At 37.7% G+C, this 19361-nt stretch overlaps 1 protein-coding gene across 4 annotated transcripts in view; it reads left to right on the top strand.

Annotated features, from left to right (window-relative positions):
- Positions 1–19361, top strand: part of LOC134220387 (ATP-binding cassette subfamily G member 4) — a 130128-nt gene that overhangs the window by 63718 nt on the left and 47049 nt on the right. For all 4 annotated transcript variants that reach the window (XM_062699441.1, XM_062699440.1, XM_062699439.1 and 1 more), the window contains exon 3: positions 12584–13030. In XM_062699441.1, the coding sequence (XP_062555425.1) occupies positions 12970–13030 (61 nt within the window). In that variant the 5' untranslated portion in view covers positions 12584–12969. The remainder of the gene's footprint in view (positions 1–12583; positions 13031–19361) is intronic.

The following is a 19361-nucleotide window of genomic DNA, read 5'->3' as shown; positions in this document are numbered from 1 at the left end:
CATTCTTTAGTTCAAGCGAGGTTATTTGAGATTGCACAATTCCTTTAAAAAACATTGCACAAAACAAATACTCCAAAAATAGCAACTCCTCGACAAAAACATTTTCCCAAAAAGGCTTTTCTCCGAAATTGACACTTCCCCGAAAATTACATTTCTCCGAAACTGACATTTCCCCAAAATTGATATTTCCACGAAAATTACGTTTCCCCGATAACATTTCCTCGAATATGACAATTTCCCGAAAATTACATTTCCCTGAAAATAACATTTTCCCGAAAATAGTATTTCCCACAATAACTCCGGGAATACAAGGTTTCATTACAAGAATTTATTAAGCGGACTCAACGTATTCAATTGTGTAGTGTGTCTTCTTTTAATGAAGTGATTAAGTGATTAAAAATAATACATAATCACTCTGTTGACCAGCTGATTTTATCATTTTCCGATAGTAACAAAAATTGCCAACCATTCTGTCGATTCCGGGCAAGGCTAGTTTAGGAGGTTTTATGTGAGACTTGAAGTGTATTATAAAATCGTTGCTCCTGAACTGGAACGCATATCAGGTTTTAATGATTGCAATAAAACCGAGCAAACTGGCCGTGACATGGTTGTATAGCGGTCTACAAGAGGATGTGAAAACTGGGAAGTTGGCATGGGAGGTTTCGAGATAAGGTTCTGAAGTTCGCTATAAAACTCTGATACAATCTCGATTGTTACTTGCGATTGACTCAAGCACTGTAGGAAGGTTAAAATTCCAAATCGAGAGGACTTAACTTTTCGATAAAGGGAAATTTAACCCCCTAGGTTCTCCATAATTAGGGGAAGGTGGGTAGACTTGATCCCCGGGGAGACTTGATCACCCCCTGTTTTATCGAGGACTAAAGTAGTTTTGTTCTAGTGTACTTTTTAGTATAGATCCTCTTGACAAATGACCTTTATGTGGTGAGTTATTTTTTGGATTGACAACTTTATTCATTCTGCAGGGCGGTTTGTATGTTTTGACCTTCCTAAAGATTTTTTTTTATTTGCCCAGCAAAATTTGAACAACTTTTCATAACAATTTCGTTTTCGTTTTCACAGCACAAATCCATTAATATGCTTAATGATCTGCACTGATGAAATTGCCGACATTCCATCAAAGTTTTAGGATATTTGGATTTGAAGTTATTGCCTCAATATGGGGACACTTGATCCCCCATTAGTCACCCATACAAAAATTTGGCGAAAAAATTCAAAAAAATATAAATCTATTCTCAGGCTTCTAATTTTTTGTAGATTTGACAGATTTGATGAAGGGTTGTCAGGAAAAAATATTTATTGCGTAGATATCATAAAAGGGGATCAAGTCACCTCAAATTTTAAAACTGCATGTGCTGTCGAATTCAATAACAAAAATCGTTCACGTATACGCACAGCAATTCGAAAATTCCGCGTATTTTGAAGGAAAAATATTTTAGAAATCTGAGGGCACCTTTCTACTTTTATCAAAGCAAATTTTTGGAGAGGGATCAATTTCCCCCGAATATTTTAAAAGTCGATTTTTGACAGCACTCCAAAAAATCGATTGTGTATCCATAACAACAATAATTTAAGGACTGTCATACATCAGTATAGTTAAATACTATATTTCTTAGAGAGTCTGTGTGGAAATCGCGTATGTTTATTTATTTTTGGCTGTGATACATCGGAAATCAGAAAACGGGATCAAGTCTACCCAGTCTCCCCTACGGTAATGTTCTAAAACAGTCTGTAACTACTCTATGTATTCCAAACTGCTAAGATAAAATACGTATGCCCACTGCCCAGCCTACCTTATGTACAACACGATAAAACGGGGTAACTGTCCGTTTATTTATGAGATTGTTTTACAACCTAATCGAACGGCACGCATGACTTGAAGATGAAAACAGGCATGTACGATGCACGCTAAACATCACCTGTAATTCATTCACACAATCTAATAACATACAATTATAACTCATTATCATTGCTAGTGATCAGAAATAACGCGTGGCTGTAATTTTTGTTCCTGAGATAATCCGCCCTTATTGGGATGCAACTTTGAATTCATTGTTGTTAATTTCTTATTCGTTCCACGAAATTTGTGTGAGCATACATAGAATTCATTAAAGAGCCAAACGAACGAATGAACACTGTTATCAAATGATAAATAGTGCCAAAGAAATTTTACTCGACAATTTAAATTTTCTAAAAATAGCTAAGTTAAGTTTTTAAGCTAAGTTTTAAAATGGTTCAGATAATGGTTTAGGTAAAAGGGTTTGAAGATTCTACACCCAAAAAACAAATCTGGCAATCATTGTATAAAATCTTGGCATATACAATTCTGTAAGCTTTTTATACAAATACTGTATTAAAATAATACAAATCTGTATTATATCAATACAAAAATTGAATTAAAATCTTCCGAAATTGTATAGGGTAAAACGACCTTTTATGGAGGGGTTATGCACTGTGTCAAAACACAATTGATTTCAAAAATTCTTTAAAAATTGGTCTTTTTCCACATTGCAGTAGTCGAATAGGTTGCTCGTTAACTATAGTTTCGTAAATATTACGTCAATTGTGCTATACTTATGTTGTTTTGTTTTTATCACAATAAAAACATACTACCGCAATAATAGGAAGTAGTTGCCTATCGTTGCGGCATTTGCTCAAGGTCAGTCCTATTGTTGCGGTATTGCATGTAATTCTTATGGAGATCGATACCACAACAATAGGACCTTAGCACTACCGCAATATGATTCAAATTTTTAATGAAAAATGTTACTTTTTCATAATTTTGAACTGAATTTCGTCAAACAAAAGCTGTTTTAGTCGTTAATTCGAAGAGTTTTAGCGTATCCACAATTGTTTTTGATTCTATTATATCCAGAATGGACTATTTTGACACTACCGCAACATTAGGACATACCACAACGATAGGACGTTTTACCCTATGCAAAATTATTATACAGTTTGTGTAAGGTTCTTATGCCGAATTATATTATTTTTTTACGTGTACCAATGCAAAAGAAAACTAGTCTAAAGTACTAAAAATGAAAAGTAGGCCATGTTTTAGTCAGAAAATCCGTATGAAGGTAATACAATGCGAGAATATTTCACTTACTGCCGAAAATGCACGGTGGGCCACGCTGGGAAATTAGGAGGAAAACAAATATTATCACCATGAAGATGATATTTTAGGAACAAAGTGTCTTCAGCAAAATCAAAGCTTATTATTCAAGCTTTATTTTGAAGTTTGTTGCAATAGGGTGGTGATATAAATTTTTCAACACCCATATTTTCAATTTTAGCAATGTTCCATGTTCTGGAAAGTTGTTCCTTATTTAATTTTGAGCCACTTTGCTGAAGAAACCATTGTTGTACGTCTTTTGTACCATTTGTTATGGTAATTAAAAAAAAATGCACGTTTTACTTGCACAACCGAGTGAATACGATTGGGCGGGATTTTAGGTTTTACAACACTTCTAGAACTGATTATTTTGATTTTCTCGTACAAATAACCATTTTTTTTTAAATGATGAAAAACCTCAAATTCCCTTGTTCCAAAATATGCAAAGCAATCCTTAGCCCTGTCTAACCCAGGAAGAAATGGATCCCCCTTTCAAAAATACAGGCATTTGAAAATGACGGATCTTTTTCAAGAAAAACAGTGATATCTCTGCAATCCACCAATTTATTTACTCATTTGTGTAACCAACGTGCATTTTTTTATGCTCTAAAACTTTGAAGAAGACGCCACTTCGATAAAAATTAAAACCAAATAGTTACAATCAAAATATTAGTTTCTTAGGGTCACCCTAACATTTTTTTTAATTATCATAACAAATGATACAAATGACGTGCAACAATGGTTTCTTCAGCAAAGTGCCTCACAGTTAAATAAGAAACAACTTTTTAGAACATCGTACAATGCTAAAATTAGAAATGAAGAAGTTTATTTATCTCACCATTGAAAAAAAAAATTAAAATAAAGCTAAAATGATAAGCTTTGACTTTGCTGAAGACACTTTGTTCCTAAAATATCATCTTCAAGGTGAAAATATTTTTTTCCTCCTAATTTCCCGGCGTGCAATGATTTTCATTAAATTTGTCTTAAGTGCTGCTGATGCTGATAACGGCAACACGATAACTTATAGCAAAATCATAACAGACGTCCACGTTGAGATTAGCCGGGCGATAAGACGCTCGGCTACAAAGCAAGACCATGCTGAGGGTGGCTGGGTTCGATTCCCGATGCCGGTCTAGGCAATTTTCGGATTGGAAATTGTCTCGACTTCCCTGGGCATAAAAGTATCATCGTGTTAGCCTCATGTTATACGAATGCAAAAATTGTAACTTTGCTTGGAAACCTCGCAGTTGATAACTGTGGAAGTGCTTAACGAACACTAAGCTGCGAGGCGGCTCTGTCCCAGTGTGGGGATGTAATGCCAATAAGAAGAAGAAGATGATAAACAAAGGGAAGGAGCTAATGGGCTAGGATTAGATAGAGGAAAGCTGCGGCAAATCATCGAGACGTGATGTTTGGCAGCAGCACTCAAGTGACATTACTTCGCATAGTGTTGGTGAATACAAAGACGTATTATTAAAATAAATCGTTCCTTTTCAGGGACACCATTTAACACCATTTTGCCATATTTGAATTTGATGCTCAAGTAATATTTTCTTGCAAAATTCGACTCGTTTCGCTGCTGTTAGTGACTTGAAAGGAGCGGTTTAAAATGAACTTATCATCTAGGATTCAGACATTTGGTTGTTGTTTTAGTTTAGAAAAGCGAATTGAATATTCTAACGGATCTACTTAATCGCAATGAAAAATTCGGGAAAAGCGCAACAATATTTTTTTTATAAGGCCTTCACATTAGCCACTCGATGATTTATCGCTGAATTACTACAGACACCATTTCTGCGAATACATTTTGTGCACCAACCATTTGCCAACGGCCGACACTAGGACCTATAGCGACGCCATCGAATTTTCTGCAGTCACCACGGGATTGTGCTTTATAGTGTGGCGATCAATTATTATCCAACCATCTTTACAACCACTAACAGCAGAAAAACAATTCCGAGTTTTGCAAGAAATTTCACTTTATTATTATTATATTACTAGCAGACCCGACGAACTTTGTTTCGCCTAAAATTGATTTATTTTATGATTAGTTCTTGAGTTATGCAGAAATTTATGTCTCATTTGTATGGGAGCTCCCCTTTCCAAAGGAGGGAGGGGTCTCGAACCATTTTAAGAACCTTCCCCGGCCGCAAAAACCTCTACATACAAATTTTCACGCCGATCGGTTCATTAGTTCCGGAGTCTATAAGGTTCAGACAGACAGAAATTCATTTTTATGTATATAGATTAAGATTATTATTAAAAAAATCAAATACGGGTCAAGATGAACCGACCTAGGGCCGAAAATCTCGTAAATAAAGACAATAATAATAAAATACGGCAAATCAAACCTTCTTCTTTGTAAAAAGGTGGTCCTGATGAGGACCGATTTATTTTAATAATGCGCCTCTACTGCCAAAAATCACTACTCAATGATTTGCCACGAAATAGCAAATAGATGCTGCGGCTACTCCGGTTGTGATTTTCCGAAGATTTACCTGTCCTACTCACTCTTACTCTATCCTTTTCATTTTAAATTTTTGATCCTGAAAAGGGCCAATTTACTTTTAATCATTATTTATTTATTTATGTATTTATTTATTCAGCCTAAGGCCGGCATAGCTACTGCACAACCATGGACATAACAGTCGTCTCCATCTTGCTCAGTCCTTGGCTGTACGTCGGCAGCCACACAGTCTGCTTAGGGGTGGTGCCTTTTTGTGCCCGTCGGGTTGTTGTCGAGAACCATTTCCACCGGATTGCTGTCCAACATTCGGACTACGTGCCCACCCCATCGCAGTCGGGCGAATTTCGCAGTGTGAATGTTATTGCAACTCGTAGTTCAACCGCCTCCTCCATGTACCATCTTCCATCTGCACCCATAGATTGTCATAGATATTGTGCTCCACGTCCTCCTAGTCCTCCACGAGCATTGTCCAGGTCTCGTGTTCGTAGAGTACTACTGAGCGTTTTGTAGATAGCAAGATTAGTACGGCCGGGGCCTTCCTTAGCCGTGCGGTAAAATGCGCGGCTACAAATCAATACAATGCTGAAGATGGCTGGGTTAGAATCCACGCCCAAGTAGCACACGCAACATCTTCCTAAAAGCACCTTGTTTCTATTGAGTTTCATTAAAGGCATTGGGAAAACATCAAAGCACGAAAAAGTTGCATCAAGATGTCCAAAACGTTCGAATTGTGATCAATCTTTCATTAAAATTGCAATGCAGTACGTGTTTGGCATTTGGAAACAAACAAACAAAGAAAACTGTACTTCATGTTGCAAACACGAAACAAAATCATAAAGTTGCATATTTTTGACGTAGGACTATGTCTGTTTATTCTATATTGGGGTACGCTTTACGATTGCGAACATCGGGGAACGTCACGAAAATATGATAGACTTTGAACTTTAATATCTCAGCCGTTTCTCGATGGATTTATAATTTTTTGGACCATTCGATCAATGATGAGTCAACGCTTCTTTGTATTTATATGAAAATACTGAATTTTAACTATTTATTATCGAAAATTGATAAAAAGTTTAGAAATAGGTCAACCAACCAATCACGTACATGCATCACTAGCACAGACATCAAAAATCAATCACTTGCGGGTTTGGATCTAATCCTCAGTTTGAACAAGATTTTACGCAGAGCAGACGCATCAAAGCGATCGCAGCGGAGCGGACACAGCATCACGGAGGCGCTAATGACATTTTCAAAGGAAATCCATCGCATTGGTGGTGGTGCTCGATATGTTGCTGCAGATCATTCAACCTCAACGAACCAGAATTTCATATGAAGAAAAGGTTGACCATAAAAATAGCACTGTGGCGATCCCGCACCGCCAGTGCCGATGCTGAAAATTTATTACAAATTGTGGTGTCATTTAGTTGGAAAGGAACATTGGGAAAAGAAAATTGGTTCTTCTCAGGACCAACATTTTACGACAAGAAAGAGTTAATTGTGAAAATGGACTGCTTCGGTGGCATCGGGTTTGGCGTGGTAGTTTGGTTGCTGTTAGTGGATCCATCCATTCAAATTCACTACATCATCTCCCTCCGACGCGCTATCAAATTCGCTATTTACGATTGAGTTTTGCACTTTGAAGAAAGTTTATTTCGGATAGTCGGATCAGCCTTCTTTTGTATAAAATCAATGAAGACGCCACCTCAGTGGAAACTTTCTACAGCAACCACCCATCGGTGAACGTCGCTCGGACAGACAGATGGCAAGAGATAATAATTGGTAATATGGAGAAACTTCGTCTTGAGAGAAATTTCTGCTGTTATTCCTCGTAACAATACACATTCTAAGATAAACTACATCTCATAACCAAATTCAGAATCGAGAAAATTTCATAGGATTCTTAGAATTTGTCATTCTCCGAATGGTCCGTTGTCTGCGAAATCCACATCGAAAAGGCTCGCGCGCGCCGAAAAGCAGCTTTCTTATATCTAATGAAGTAATTCCATTAGCCCCGCCCCTTCATTAATCGATATGAGTGCACATTTTATTTACACCCATATTAGATCACAAAGGGGCGGGGCTAACGGGCTTAATTTATTAAATACAAGAAAGCTGCTACTTGGCGCGCGCGAGCCGTTTTGATCGGGATTCGGTTCGACATTCGATGCAGCGGAGCGGACACAGCAGCACGAAGGCGGTCGAACAATTTCAACGCAAGGTACTGTCAAGCGTTTGGATGCAGTTAGTTAATGGAAAGACGCATTGAGAAAAGAAAATTGGTTCTTCTCAGGACCAGTATTTTATGGAAAGAAAGAGTTAATTGCGAAAATGGATTGTTTCGGCGGCATCGGGTTTTGCGTGGTAGCTTGGTTGCTGTTAGTGATTCCACCCGTTCAAATTAATTGCATCATCTCCCTCCGCCGCGCTATCAAATTTGCTAGTTATGATTGAGTTTTGCACTTTAAAGAAAGTTCATATCGGATTGTCGGATCAACCTTCTTTTGTATGCATAAAGACCTTTTTGGAGGACACCATCCTCAAAAATGGCCGAAATAAAGGAGAAATAAGCAGAATCAGAAGTGGCGTGAAACCGAACACAAATATATTTATATGCAACGTTTGGTCTTCGCCCGCGATGTAAGCGTCCGTGGCAAAGTAAGGTTTGTGATGCCCCCGACTGAAAGCCAGTCGAGTGGCTTCAGCGGCCAATGAGTCATGTTAATTCCACGGTTAGAGACTCAAAGTCCATCCAACTGGGAACAACTATTCGACTTCTTGATTCAGTTGGCCTCCGAGCAGTTTGCTCAATGTTAATAAAACGACACAAATTATTATGGCAAATACTATCAATTTCGAAAAGCTACGTAGTCCTACGTCACCTTTGCGTACAACCCGATTGGGCTGCACCTTTGAGTTTTTACCATGTAACTTCAATGCGTCTTTCTAAATTTAATTGTTTGTTTAAATTATGTTGCAGATAAGTTGAGTGTGTCTTCATGTATAATTTAGCATCATTCAACGTTTTGACAACTCACATTTTTTTCTTGTGATGGTGCAATCAAGTAACAGGAAACACGAGTACAAAACTTCATAATCGTATGGTTTTTATAGTGTGTCAACATGCAGTCCCTTGGAAGTGTTGAATGGTGCTGTGGTAGAGTGAAGGACTATCAATCACAAGATTCATAAATCGAATCCAGTTTTATATTTTTATTTTATTTTTTTCCGCTGTAGTATTTTGCAACAATATTGCAATTTTACTGCAATCGAAGGATGTTTCCGTAGGCTCCACCTCTTGCGCTTTTTAGGTTGCAGGAGAGTTATATTTGATGGCACATACGCAAAGATAGTTTCTTTCCGAATAGTTGCAATACAGTGAAATGTTCAATAATGAAACAATTTGTGCTGCTTGGGCGTCCGGTCAAGGAAATTTTTGGGATGCAAGTTTCTTCGACTTCCCTGGATATAAAAAATATTATCGTGTTAGCCTCGTGATAAACGAATGCAAAAATGGTAACTTGGCTTAGAAACCTCGCCGTTAATAAATGTGGAGATGCTGAATGAGCACTAAGATCGCCAATGTTGGCAGTGTCTCTGTAGAGGATGTAATGCCAAGAAGAAGAAGTTTGGTACGGCGATGAACTCTATTCGATCAGAGCGTTTTGTAGAGTCCGGAGTACGTACGATTTCCTGCCATGATTCGTCTCCGCATTACTCTGCTGGTATCGTTTTCGGAGGTCATCCCTCTATGATCTAACGCTAAACTGCAACAGATGCCATCGTTGAGGTTGAATTCTTTGCAACCATCACTCCGACAGCCATTATAAAAAAACATTTTAGAAGGCTTTATAGATGCGTTTACTATTCCTTGATTGAATGGCCCTAAAAATGGAGATCCAAGAAACGACTGAGACATTAACGTTCAAAGTATATCATGTCTTAAAAAAGCTTTACTATCGCAAACTGTACCCCAGTATACAACACAGCCGTAGTCCTACGTCAGAATCGCGCTGCTCTAGGAAGAACTATACAAATGGATAATTTTTACGGGCGTTCCGGATTTTTCGGAAGCCCATCTCATGGCCATCTGCGGTTACAGATGAGTAAGAATCGACTATATGAATTCTTGCTTAAGGACACTCCTCACGGAACCTAAATTCAAAAGCACGCGCATTTTTAAGGACACATCATTTAATACGGAAGCAACACATAACTGTCATTTTTATTATTTCAGCTTTGCTGCGTCGTAGCATGCGTGAAATAACAAAAATGACAGTTGTACGTAACTTACGTATCGAGTGGTGTGCCTTTTGAATTTGGATTCCGTGAGGATTGTCCTTAACTAGGATAGGATGTGCCAAGTAGTCAGTAAAAATCGTACCGATTTGCTGTCACAATCGTACCGGTTGCTGATTGGTTGAAAATGACAATCGATTACTTCGATTGGTGGCGGCGCGTTTTTCGTAGGGCAGCATGTTGTTAGTTTGGCCGTGTTGCAGGTTTGTAAAGTTTATATCAGGCAAAATACGTAAATGTTTGAGTTTTAGTTTTTTGGTAAAAAATAAATTAATATTGAACTGCAAACGCCATATTAATTATTCTCAAGGGTTGTAAAGGTTTAAAACTGTTGATTTTAAGCATTACGATTCACTTTTCTGTCATTTTCGATCTCAAAGTCATATTTACATTAGCTAAAACTTCTCTCTGTTAGTCTTTCGCTTCTCTTATATAAATAATGGATGGAACGGAAAGAAAAACATCAAATTTTGATACATGATATTTGGAAGATTGTGTACCAAATGACTTTGGCTGCACTGGCGACCACCTCGTCAGAGCAACCGACTAAAAAACAACAAGGCAGTCTCAATTGAGTTGTCACATCCTATCCTAGGTCCTTAACATTTCAAAAGGACCTATGTAACATTTATTCATGCATTAAATTGAATATTGCAATCAACAGACCAATATGAAATCTTTTGCAGTACTAAAATGATTTCATGAAAAAATGTTACTTAGGTCCTTTTTAAAAGTTAAACGAGAATTGTTAAATAAAAGAATCTATAATTCATTATTGATCACCTTTACCTTCCAATTGATGAGGAACCAATTTTGTAAGAATACATGGTGGTTTGGTGCAAATTGGTCATCTGACAGAAAAGATATCTCCTTTTTACTCAATGTGTTGTACTTTTTACAGAATGTTAATATAGTGCAACGCTGAATTCTGCTAACATACGTATAATTCATTTCTATTAAACCGATCAAACTTAGCAATGAATGTCAACGTAACAACATTGCATCAAAAATAAGTTTGGTAAGTGAGAGCTCTACTTGCTGTCGTTTGCTATAATTGTAACTTTATTAATTTTATTTTCAATCGCAAGTTGTTAGTTCCTCACAATCACAGTTTCCTTCCTCCAGATTTTCAAACATATTCGTGTATACGTTTATGTGATTGCTTATTAATAAATTACCGTCTTATAATAGATTATAAAAAATATTTGCACATTGAACTGCCGGTTGTAAAACTTGTTCATCATCATGATCATATAGCGTGAAATAAACACCAACCACTCGAAGCACAAGAAACCTCTAAGAGTATGTGAAGAATGGTCCGTAACCGTTTCCCAACGCCTTCGGAGACGAATAGCTTCATCAAGCAGTCAGTAGTGGTGGGTCAACAACTGTATTGCCACAAACCGCAAGTCACCACACTTTTGCTTGATTCCCTATTGTGAGGTGCCCGACTTGCGGTTAGCGGCAATACACAGATATTTCAATCGTAGCTTGTACAGATCGTAACCCTCAGCATGCTTTCAATTGCCAGCGTGTGGCTCGACCGTTCCATCATCAGGTTGATTGATCTTGATCTTGAACTTGCTCGCCACGCGAAAGCTCTACTCTTCACACAGCTGAAGCTGGCACTGCTAAGCGTTCCCGCCGATTGAGTTCGTCGTTTGCTGACCGTAATGATGGTTGAATGGGAATTATTGTTTATGGGGATACAAAAGCCAAATGAAGTAATTAACTTTTTGACATTACTGCAACCGTGGTGCAATCATCGATGAAAGCGGCTTCATTAGCGATAGGGATGGTTGGGCCACGTGTAAACTAATAGCCGCTTGATGATCTCGTGCCATACGGATGGATAGAGCATCCCAGCCGTGAGAATGTTGGCAGAACAAAGTGGCAGTTGATTTGAAATATTCCGCAGAGGTTGGCAATATAATCTGCGGAAATCGCAATGAACGGATGCTTAGAATGAAATCCACATGGAAGCTATTATTACAAACATGTGTTATTGTGAAGAACCAGGCAGCTAACAATGATTGTATTAAATGATAAGCCTGTGTTAAAAAACATTATGATTTACTAACAGTATCCTTACAAATGAAAAAATCTTACCATACAAATTGACAAAATATAATAATAATAAAGATAAACCATATTCCTATCGAATGAGTTTTGTATTCATGTACACCAACTAAATCAAATGAGCAAACAACTGAAACGACATGGGTGACAAGCGCATCTATGGGCGTTATATATTTCAGCTTTAGCTCCGGTTCGGTTACAGATTACATTGTCACTTTTTATGGATGAAAATATCTGGACTCGCTCCCGCTAAGTTAGAAAATCAATGGTTTATTGATATATGTAGCCATCAAACTCGTTATGAATCGAAAACTTTTGAATCATCGATAAAAGGAATTCCAATAATTAATATACAGATCCATGTGCCACCTCAAATCCAACTTTATCCTATTCATTCTTGAATGCCACTGATATGATTTATTACTCGTTCAATAGAATGGAGAATTTGTTAGCAAGTAAAGTGCGGTTTTCCTAACGGACGCATGTGACAAACTGTTCCATCGAATACATGAGTCAATAATCGTGATTGGACTGTGAATAAATGAACTTCGACTACTGTTGTCATTAGGTTATTAATAATATGTTGTTTTTATTTATCGTTGCAGATCCCTTCCAAACAGCATTGAAAGGAAAAGTACCCCAGCAGAACGCTTACAGTACGCCCTCCACACAAAAGCACAATCAAGTCAATCGAACTTTCTTCGACGCAAAACCACTAACAAAGCCAGATGCGTTCGAACAGTGGCCGGTTTCGAGAAGTCTCAGATAGAACGAGCTTTACAGCAAAAAAGGAAATAGATGTAAACCAGCGTATCTAAAAGTACAAAGTGAACCGACAACCCGTAGGAGCGTACCCAATCAGAACGACACCGAAACCGGTCCGTTGTTGCATTGTTCGAGCTAGACCAGAGCGAAAAAGTGCATCGTCGTCGAGAATAAACCGCTCTTTGTAGAAGCCACCGGACGCGCGCCCTCTTGGAACGGCGCAAGCATGACGAAAGACGTGGAATTTCAAGATGTTGTGTACACGGTCAATGTCCGGAAGAGCATCAGTAAGTATACACAGAAAAAAATAATGAAAACTAATCAGCGCGTAAAAAATACAGACGCGGAAAATTACACTATTCTGAGCATACATGAATCTTTTCCATCAATTTCACCCTAAATGTATGCAATTTGTATAACATTATACCACTTAATCGAATAAATAGTGGCATAATGCAATACAAATTGCATACATCCAAGCGAAAATATCGTTTAAAATTACGCTCTTTTTGGCATTCCCTTTATGTGCATTACTTCCGTGTAAATTTCAACAACTTTTTCTATCTGTGCAGTCTAGAGGATTCTGGAGAAGTATATAGAAACAGCATTCAATTGACGTTTTTATATATTTGGGGATTGTTTGTCTTTTGTCAAAGTACTTGAAGTGTTAGCCATGTGCTGACACTATCGAATCAATACCCATTGCGTATATCGAGATTTAAAATATCGGAGGAATATGATAAAAATGCGACTCCAAAGTTCCATGCATTTTGAATATTGTTAACAAAGAGAAGGTTTAGGGAAAAATGAAGAGCTGATCTGTTGGTTGTACATCTGAGAACGAATAGTAGAGAACTAATATTGGAATTGGCTTCATAGGGAAAATGGAACATTGGCCAAAAAAAAGTGTGTTTCACTGTAAACATCTATAGATATAAGTTGCCGTATGTACGTCCGCGCATTACTCAAGAATAGACAACCCAAAATATACTAATTTATATTAATTTTCTTCTCATTTACGAGGAAAATGGTGTTATGGTGAAATTGATTCAGAATATTGATCAATTGAGTGAGATAAAGGTGAGACAAAGTTCTTTGAGTCAGCTAGTTTGATATAAAACTTGATTGGGGAACGGTTCGGTACTGCATCGCATAGCTCCCATTTCCATCCCATCAAAAACAAAGCAATGAAAAGGAATTTGATGTTTTTTTTTATTTTTTGTGATTTTTTCAGCAGTGAGCACGCATGTTAGCGAACAAGATTGGTGCTGTATTTCTCTGTTTTGCCATGAGATGAATATATGTTCAGTGAGATGGAAAATGGAACAGTTCTTCTATAATATCGAAAACTTCAATAATCTCAAAAAAGCGTATGGGTGAGATACGGCCCCTACAGTGAAATACAGACATACAGATAAACAGACATAACAGACTCGAGAAAATCTCACCGTACACTGATTTTTTAGCAAATTTAAATAAGCGTTAGTTAGCCAATCAATCACTCGTGGTGCGCGAATCGGTTTTGCTTGAGTTTGACGTTTACCACCATCTGGTTCGTGATTTGCCTAAGTTGGTGCAAACAACAGATGTCGTTAGTATTTGTTTGACTATGAATTTGATGATTAAAATTTACATGCGTTATATCTGTTTGTCTGTGGTATAAACATTATTTACATACGATTTAATTCCCACGGAATCCAAATTTAAAAGTACTCGCGTTTTCAAGGGCACACCACTCAACACGGAGCAACGCAAAACTGTCATTTTCAATATTTTAGCTTTGCTACGTGAAATAATAAAAATGACAGTTGACAATGACAATGACATTGCTTACGTATTGAGTGTTATGCCATTGAAAACGCGAGTACTTTTAAATTTGGATTAAGGTCTAGGTTAGAAATACTATAGGGTTATACTAGGTTATAGGATTGCTAGTCTAGGCCTCCATTTGAATAAGTTGTTCGTGTAAAATTGAATTATTGCATTGCTGAAGAAAACAGCACACGAATTACTCGTTGTTTTGGATCGTCTGTTTTTCCTCTTTATGGATAAGGAAGGCGACGTTCGGTTCGGTAAAGGGACTAAAGCCAAACATGATTTAATGGAAATGATACCCAGAATGTCATTCGCTGCATTAATATGGCCAAAAACAAAAAAGAAAGATGGCGCAGAAGAAGTTGGAAAAACTTCAAAAATTTTGTCGGCCAACTCTTCTGTATTTTCAAAGGAAATTGTTCTGCGATTCCAGTAAAAAAATCTGATGTTCCACGAGAAACTCTGCTGAATATCTATGGGAATAGTTCTGAATCTCCACCGGACATTATTTTGAAATCCCAGGAAAAAACGATCTCAATTTCAATGGAAATTCAACTTTATTTCCAAGGAAAATTCTTTAGACATTCCTCGAGAAATTGTCTGGGATTTCAATGAAATTCTTTTAAGTTCTCACGGGAAATTATTCTGAAATTTCAAGGGAAATTCTTTTGGATTTCAATGTTTTTTTAGTTCAACGGACAACTCTTCTGAATTTTTGCGGGAGCTTATTCTGAGATTCCAGAAAAATTTATCTGAATTTCCACATAAAATTTTCCTTATTTCCACAGTCAACAATTTTAAGTTCTATCGGAAAATTATACTGAATTTCCCCGTAAAATTCCTTTGCACAGATTTTGTTTCCACGGCAAACTTTCCAAAATTGTTATGGAAAATTCTTCCAAGATTGCTAGGAAAACACTTCTGCATTTCCCCGGGACATTATTCTGAGATTCCAGGAAAAAATCTTCTTAATTTTCACGGAAATTTTTCTTTTATTTCATGGAAAATTCGGTCGAATACTGCAAAAAAAATCTGAATAACTACGGGAATTTATTTTTAAATATCAAGGGAAATTCTGAAATACGAGAGGGTAAATTAAGGTAGACCGAAGACGAAATTTGCAAGCAAGCGCTGGCGGCTGGAATTAGAGATGGGCGTTAAGATCCGGAACCGGTCAAGTGATCCGGATCTATAAAGTGAGTGAATGATTCGTGGATCATTTTTTGAAAGATCCGGTTCACCAGATCAGCAAATAATTTGATCATTTGTAAGGAAATAATAAACTAAAAAGTTCATTCTTCGTAATCCATATGCTTGTAAACAAGAAAGGGTAAAGTTATTGTCAGTACGGTTCAAATGTATGAGCCAGAATGACGAAGGTTTCACTTTTTTGTATTCCCTTTACGTTTGTTCTAAGGATCCGATCCGGTTGAAAGATCCGGATCATTAGAATGAATGACCCAGATCTGATTCGTTCATCAAAGTGATCCGTTTTGCCCATCTCTAGTGGAATGGTCATCCCAGGCATCATCCATCATCCCAGGATCCCAGAAGAGGCAGATTCATTGGCCCATTGAGACGTAGCACTGGAGCACTGTGCCCTAAAATGAAAAATTTCAAAAAAACCCAGATTAATCCACCTAGCGGTGATGGCGCCTTTCTCGCGCAAAAAGGTAATAAATGTAGCCTTTACGCTTACACCTCGATGATGTACAAGAAAGGCAAAACAGTTACACCGTCTAATGTTATGATAGAAAATTTACACTAGTAGACGACAGATGGCGCTGCCAAAATTTCTCGAATTTCCTATGTTCGAATTTTGACTTTCGGACAATTTCATAGTACTATGAAACTGAACGAAGAGCATACTTACGCCTAAATGCGTGCAACACGAGCATCTTTATAGTACGATGAAACTCTTAATGGGAGCAATCCTCGGATTCGAAGATGCAAGGCATTTTTCATAACACATTATTGTTCTATGTGACTATGTCTCATCACTATTTTAATATTATCTTTTTTATGCGATTCGCAATTGTTATGAAATTCAATAGTGATCAACAGCGTTTTAGTCTCTGTGGGATGCAACTTGTTGCAAGAAAATCGGTTAAGAGTTACTATGTGTAAAATTGGCTAATGTTTTTTATAGCATTTTGTGCACACACATACACACACATACACACACGGACAGACAGACATTTGTTCAGCTCGTCGAGCTGAATCGATTGGTATATAATACTATAGGTCTCCGGAACTCTTATCAAAAGTTTACAATGTTATGAACTGAACTTGAGTTGCGTGCTCTTGCCTACGCAATGCGGTCGGGTCTGAGCTTGACGACCGACTGGCAAATAGCTTACACAACCTCACTTGATCAGTACCGTTGCTGATGAAGAATGTGTATAGCCGCCAGACATTCTAAATACTCACGCTCCTCTAATGTGGACGTGTACAATACACATGTGGAAGTATTGGCTTGATAAATGGATTGCGAGTGATTTGACTATGCGTCCAATTTGGGAATCTCGAGCTCGTTCAGTAGCCGCTAAGTTGCGAAGGCCGACGGAAGTCCTTCGTAGCTTAGTTGGTTAAAGCACCAGTCTAGCGTACTTTAGGGTCATGGGTTCGAGTCCCATCGAAGGGAAAGTGGTTACCTCCAATACATTTTCCAAATCAATATCTTCCACATAACGTACATATTCACATATGAGTTTTCATAACATTGTAAATCAAAAGTTTGTTTTCGGAGTGAAATGATAGCCTTTCGGTACAACTTTGTTGTACGAGAAAGGCAAAAACATTTATGTTCGGTAGCAATTAAGCGTAAAGTACTCACACTTAAGATTATCGATGCTGAAGCTGATGTATCGCCAGGAACACCGACTTTGCAAACTTGGTTTGCAATAAACTCACTTCAATTCGCAGGCTCAGAGTGACGAACTGAAAAGGTATCAAAATACGCATTCGAACGAAAACGGGAATACGACAAATATTCGAAAGCGTGAAGTTCGAAAAATCGAATGGTTAGAATTGGTGCGAACGAAAACGGGAATACGGATTAGTGAAACGTTCTCACGTATCCGCTTCGAACGTAAACAAGAATGAGGGTGATTAACTATTACCTTCAATTGCCGATTTCAGCTGACTGCAATGCTAATAAAAATGTATTCCATTATTAGAAATTGTAAACATATGGAATAACAGGGTGACCACTCTTGTCGACAAAATAAATTCCCGGGTTTTTCCCGGTTTTCCCGGTAGGGTTTCCAAAATTTTCCCGGAAAAACTAAAAAGTAACTGATAATATTTTGAGCACTTTAGTCTATATTATGTAAAAAATGCATGTATTTTTTTTTTTGAAAGAAGAGAATAGTTTCTTGGTATGTACAATGTTCAACATCATTTGTAAGAATCAATTAAGTTATTTTATAATAAGCATTGCGTTCTAACATTCTAACAGACTGCTGCAAAAGACTTTAAGTTCTAATTGCTGCTTCGTCCAAAAATATTGATTGTAGTCTAGAACCTATGTGGCCATGCTCCATGAAAATAATGAAAAGCGCACATATATGGAAAAAAATATAAAAATATTTCAACATGGTTTATTGATGAGCAGGGAATCAATTTTTCTGAAATGCGCTTGCGAAACAAGCGACAAAAGAGAACCAACGACAAAGCTTTGTTTTTGTCGGAGATAATAATGCTGTCCAATGAGCAGCTCGAAGTTGTTCCCGTCCTGCTCGTTCTTTTTTGTCAACAAACGGGCATGAGCGTGACAGGAACAACTTCGAGCTACTTCGAGCTGCTCATTGGACAGCACTAATAATGACAAAGATCCGAACATTTTTGTCAGCAACAAAAAAGAAGACAATTTTGTTGCTAACTTTTCATCCCGTTATTTTGCATTAACATCTAGAGCAAATTTCGGTTTTATGCTATCATAGTTTCTGCTTTCATGGAAATATTCGAGAATCCAACAATGATTACAATATTAGCATCGTATTCTCGGAAATATCAGAGCATGCAAGGCAAATGATTCTTGTCATATTGTGTTCGGGTTCTGATAAAGGTTTGCACCTAGCGCGTTTGTCAGTAACAAACTCTGTTGACCACAAAGGGTATATTGTTAGGCGTTGCTCGAATATTGATTCCCTGTTGATGAGTCATTCATCCATTTTTATCTAAATAATAACGGTTTCTCTACCTTCTCGCATTGATAGTTAAACAGTACCAACGGCCTGTTCGCTCTAACAGTCTTTTACTGTACAAAGGCAAGCTAGGACTTCATTTTCAGTAAACCTTGAGCTTGATTGACTGCCCGTAGTTGCTACTCCATTATGACCAGATCAGCTGTTCTTGCACATAGAACAACATATGTTTTGTTTGGGACTAGCACTCATCTTCAATGTAGAAGTGCTGGTGATCTCATTTGTTAGGTCACACTGGCGTCTGCCACGTCAGAATGCAAGTCAATGTAGGGAAGGGGAGGAATTGATGATGTATTCACTCGCCCACTGCAAGCCGAATATACCTCTGCACTTGCCACTAGTTCATGCGAAATTTTATAGAATTTTTTGGGTGAGGTTGACGGGCAGAGGTTCCTCTTGGTTTACAAGTTGCCAGTGTGGTAGGAAAAACCAATTGATGGAATTTTAATGTGATATAGGAGACTAGCTTTCCATTCATTTTCAATGAATCACATAAAGTGGCAGGTTTCGTACCCGCCGCTGCCAGCTTCAGGCGCTAACTTACATGTGATAATAGCCAGCATGAGTTAATCACCGGAAGTTTGTATGGTGAAAG

This window comes from Armigeres subalbatus, chromosome 3 (assembly GCF_024139115.2).
Source record: "Armigeres subalbatus isolate Guangzhou_Male chromosome 3, GZ_Asu_2, whole genome shotgun sequence".
NCBI classification, from domain to species: domain Eukaryota; kingdom Metazoa; phylum Arthropoda; class Insecta; order Diptera; family Culicidae; genus Armigeres; species Armigeres subalbatus.
This window is presented reverse-complemented; position numbering and strand designations above follow the sequence as displayed.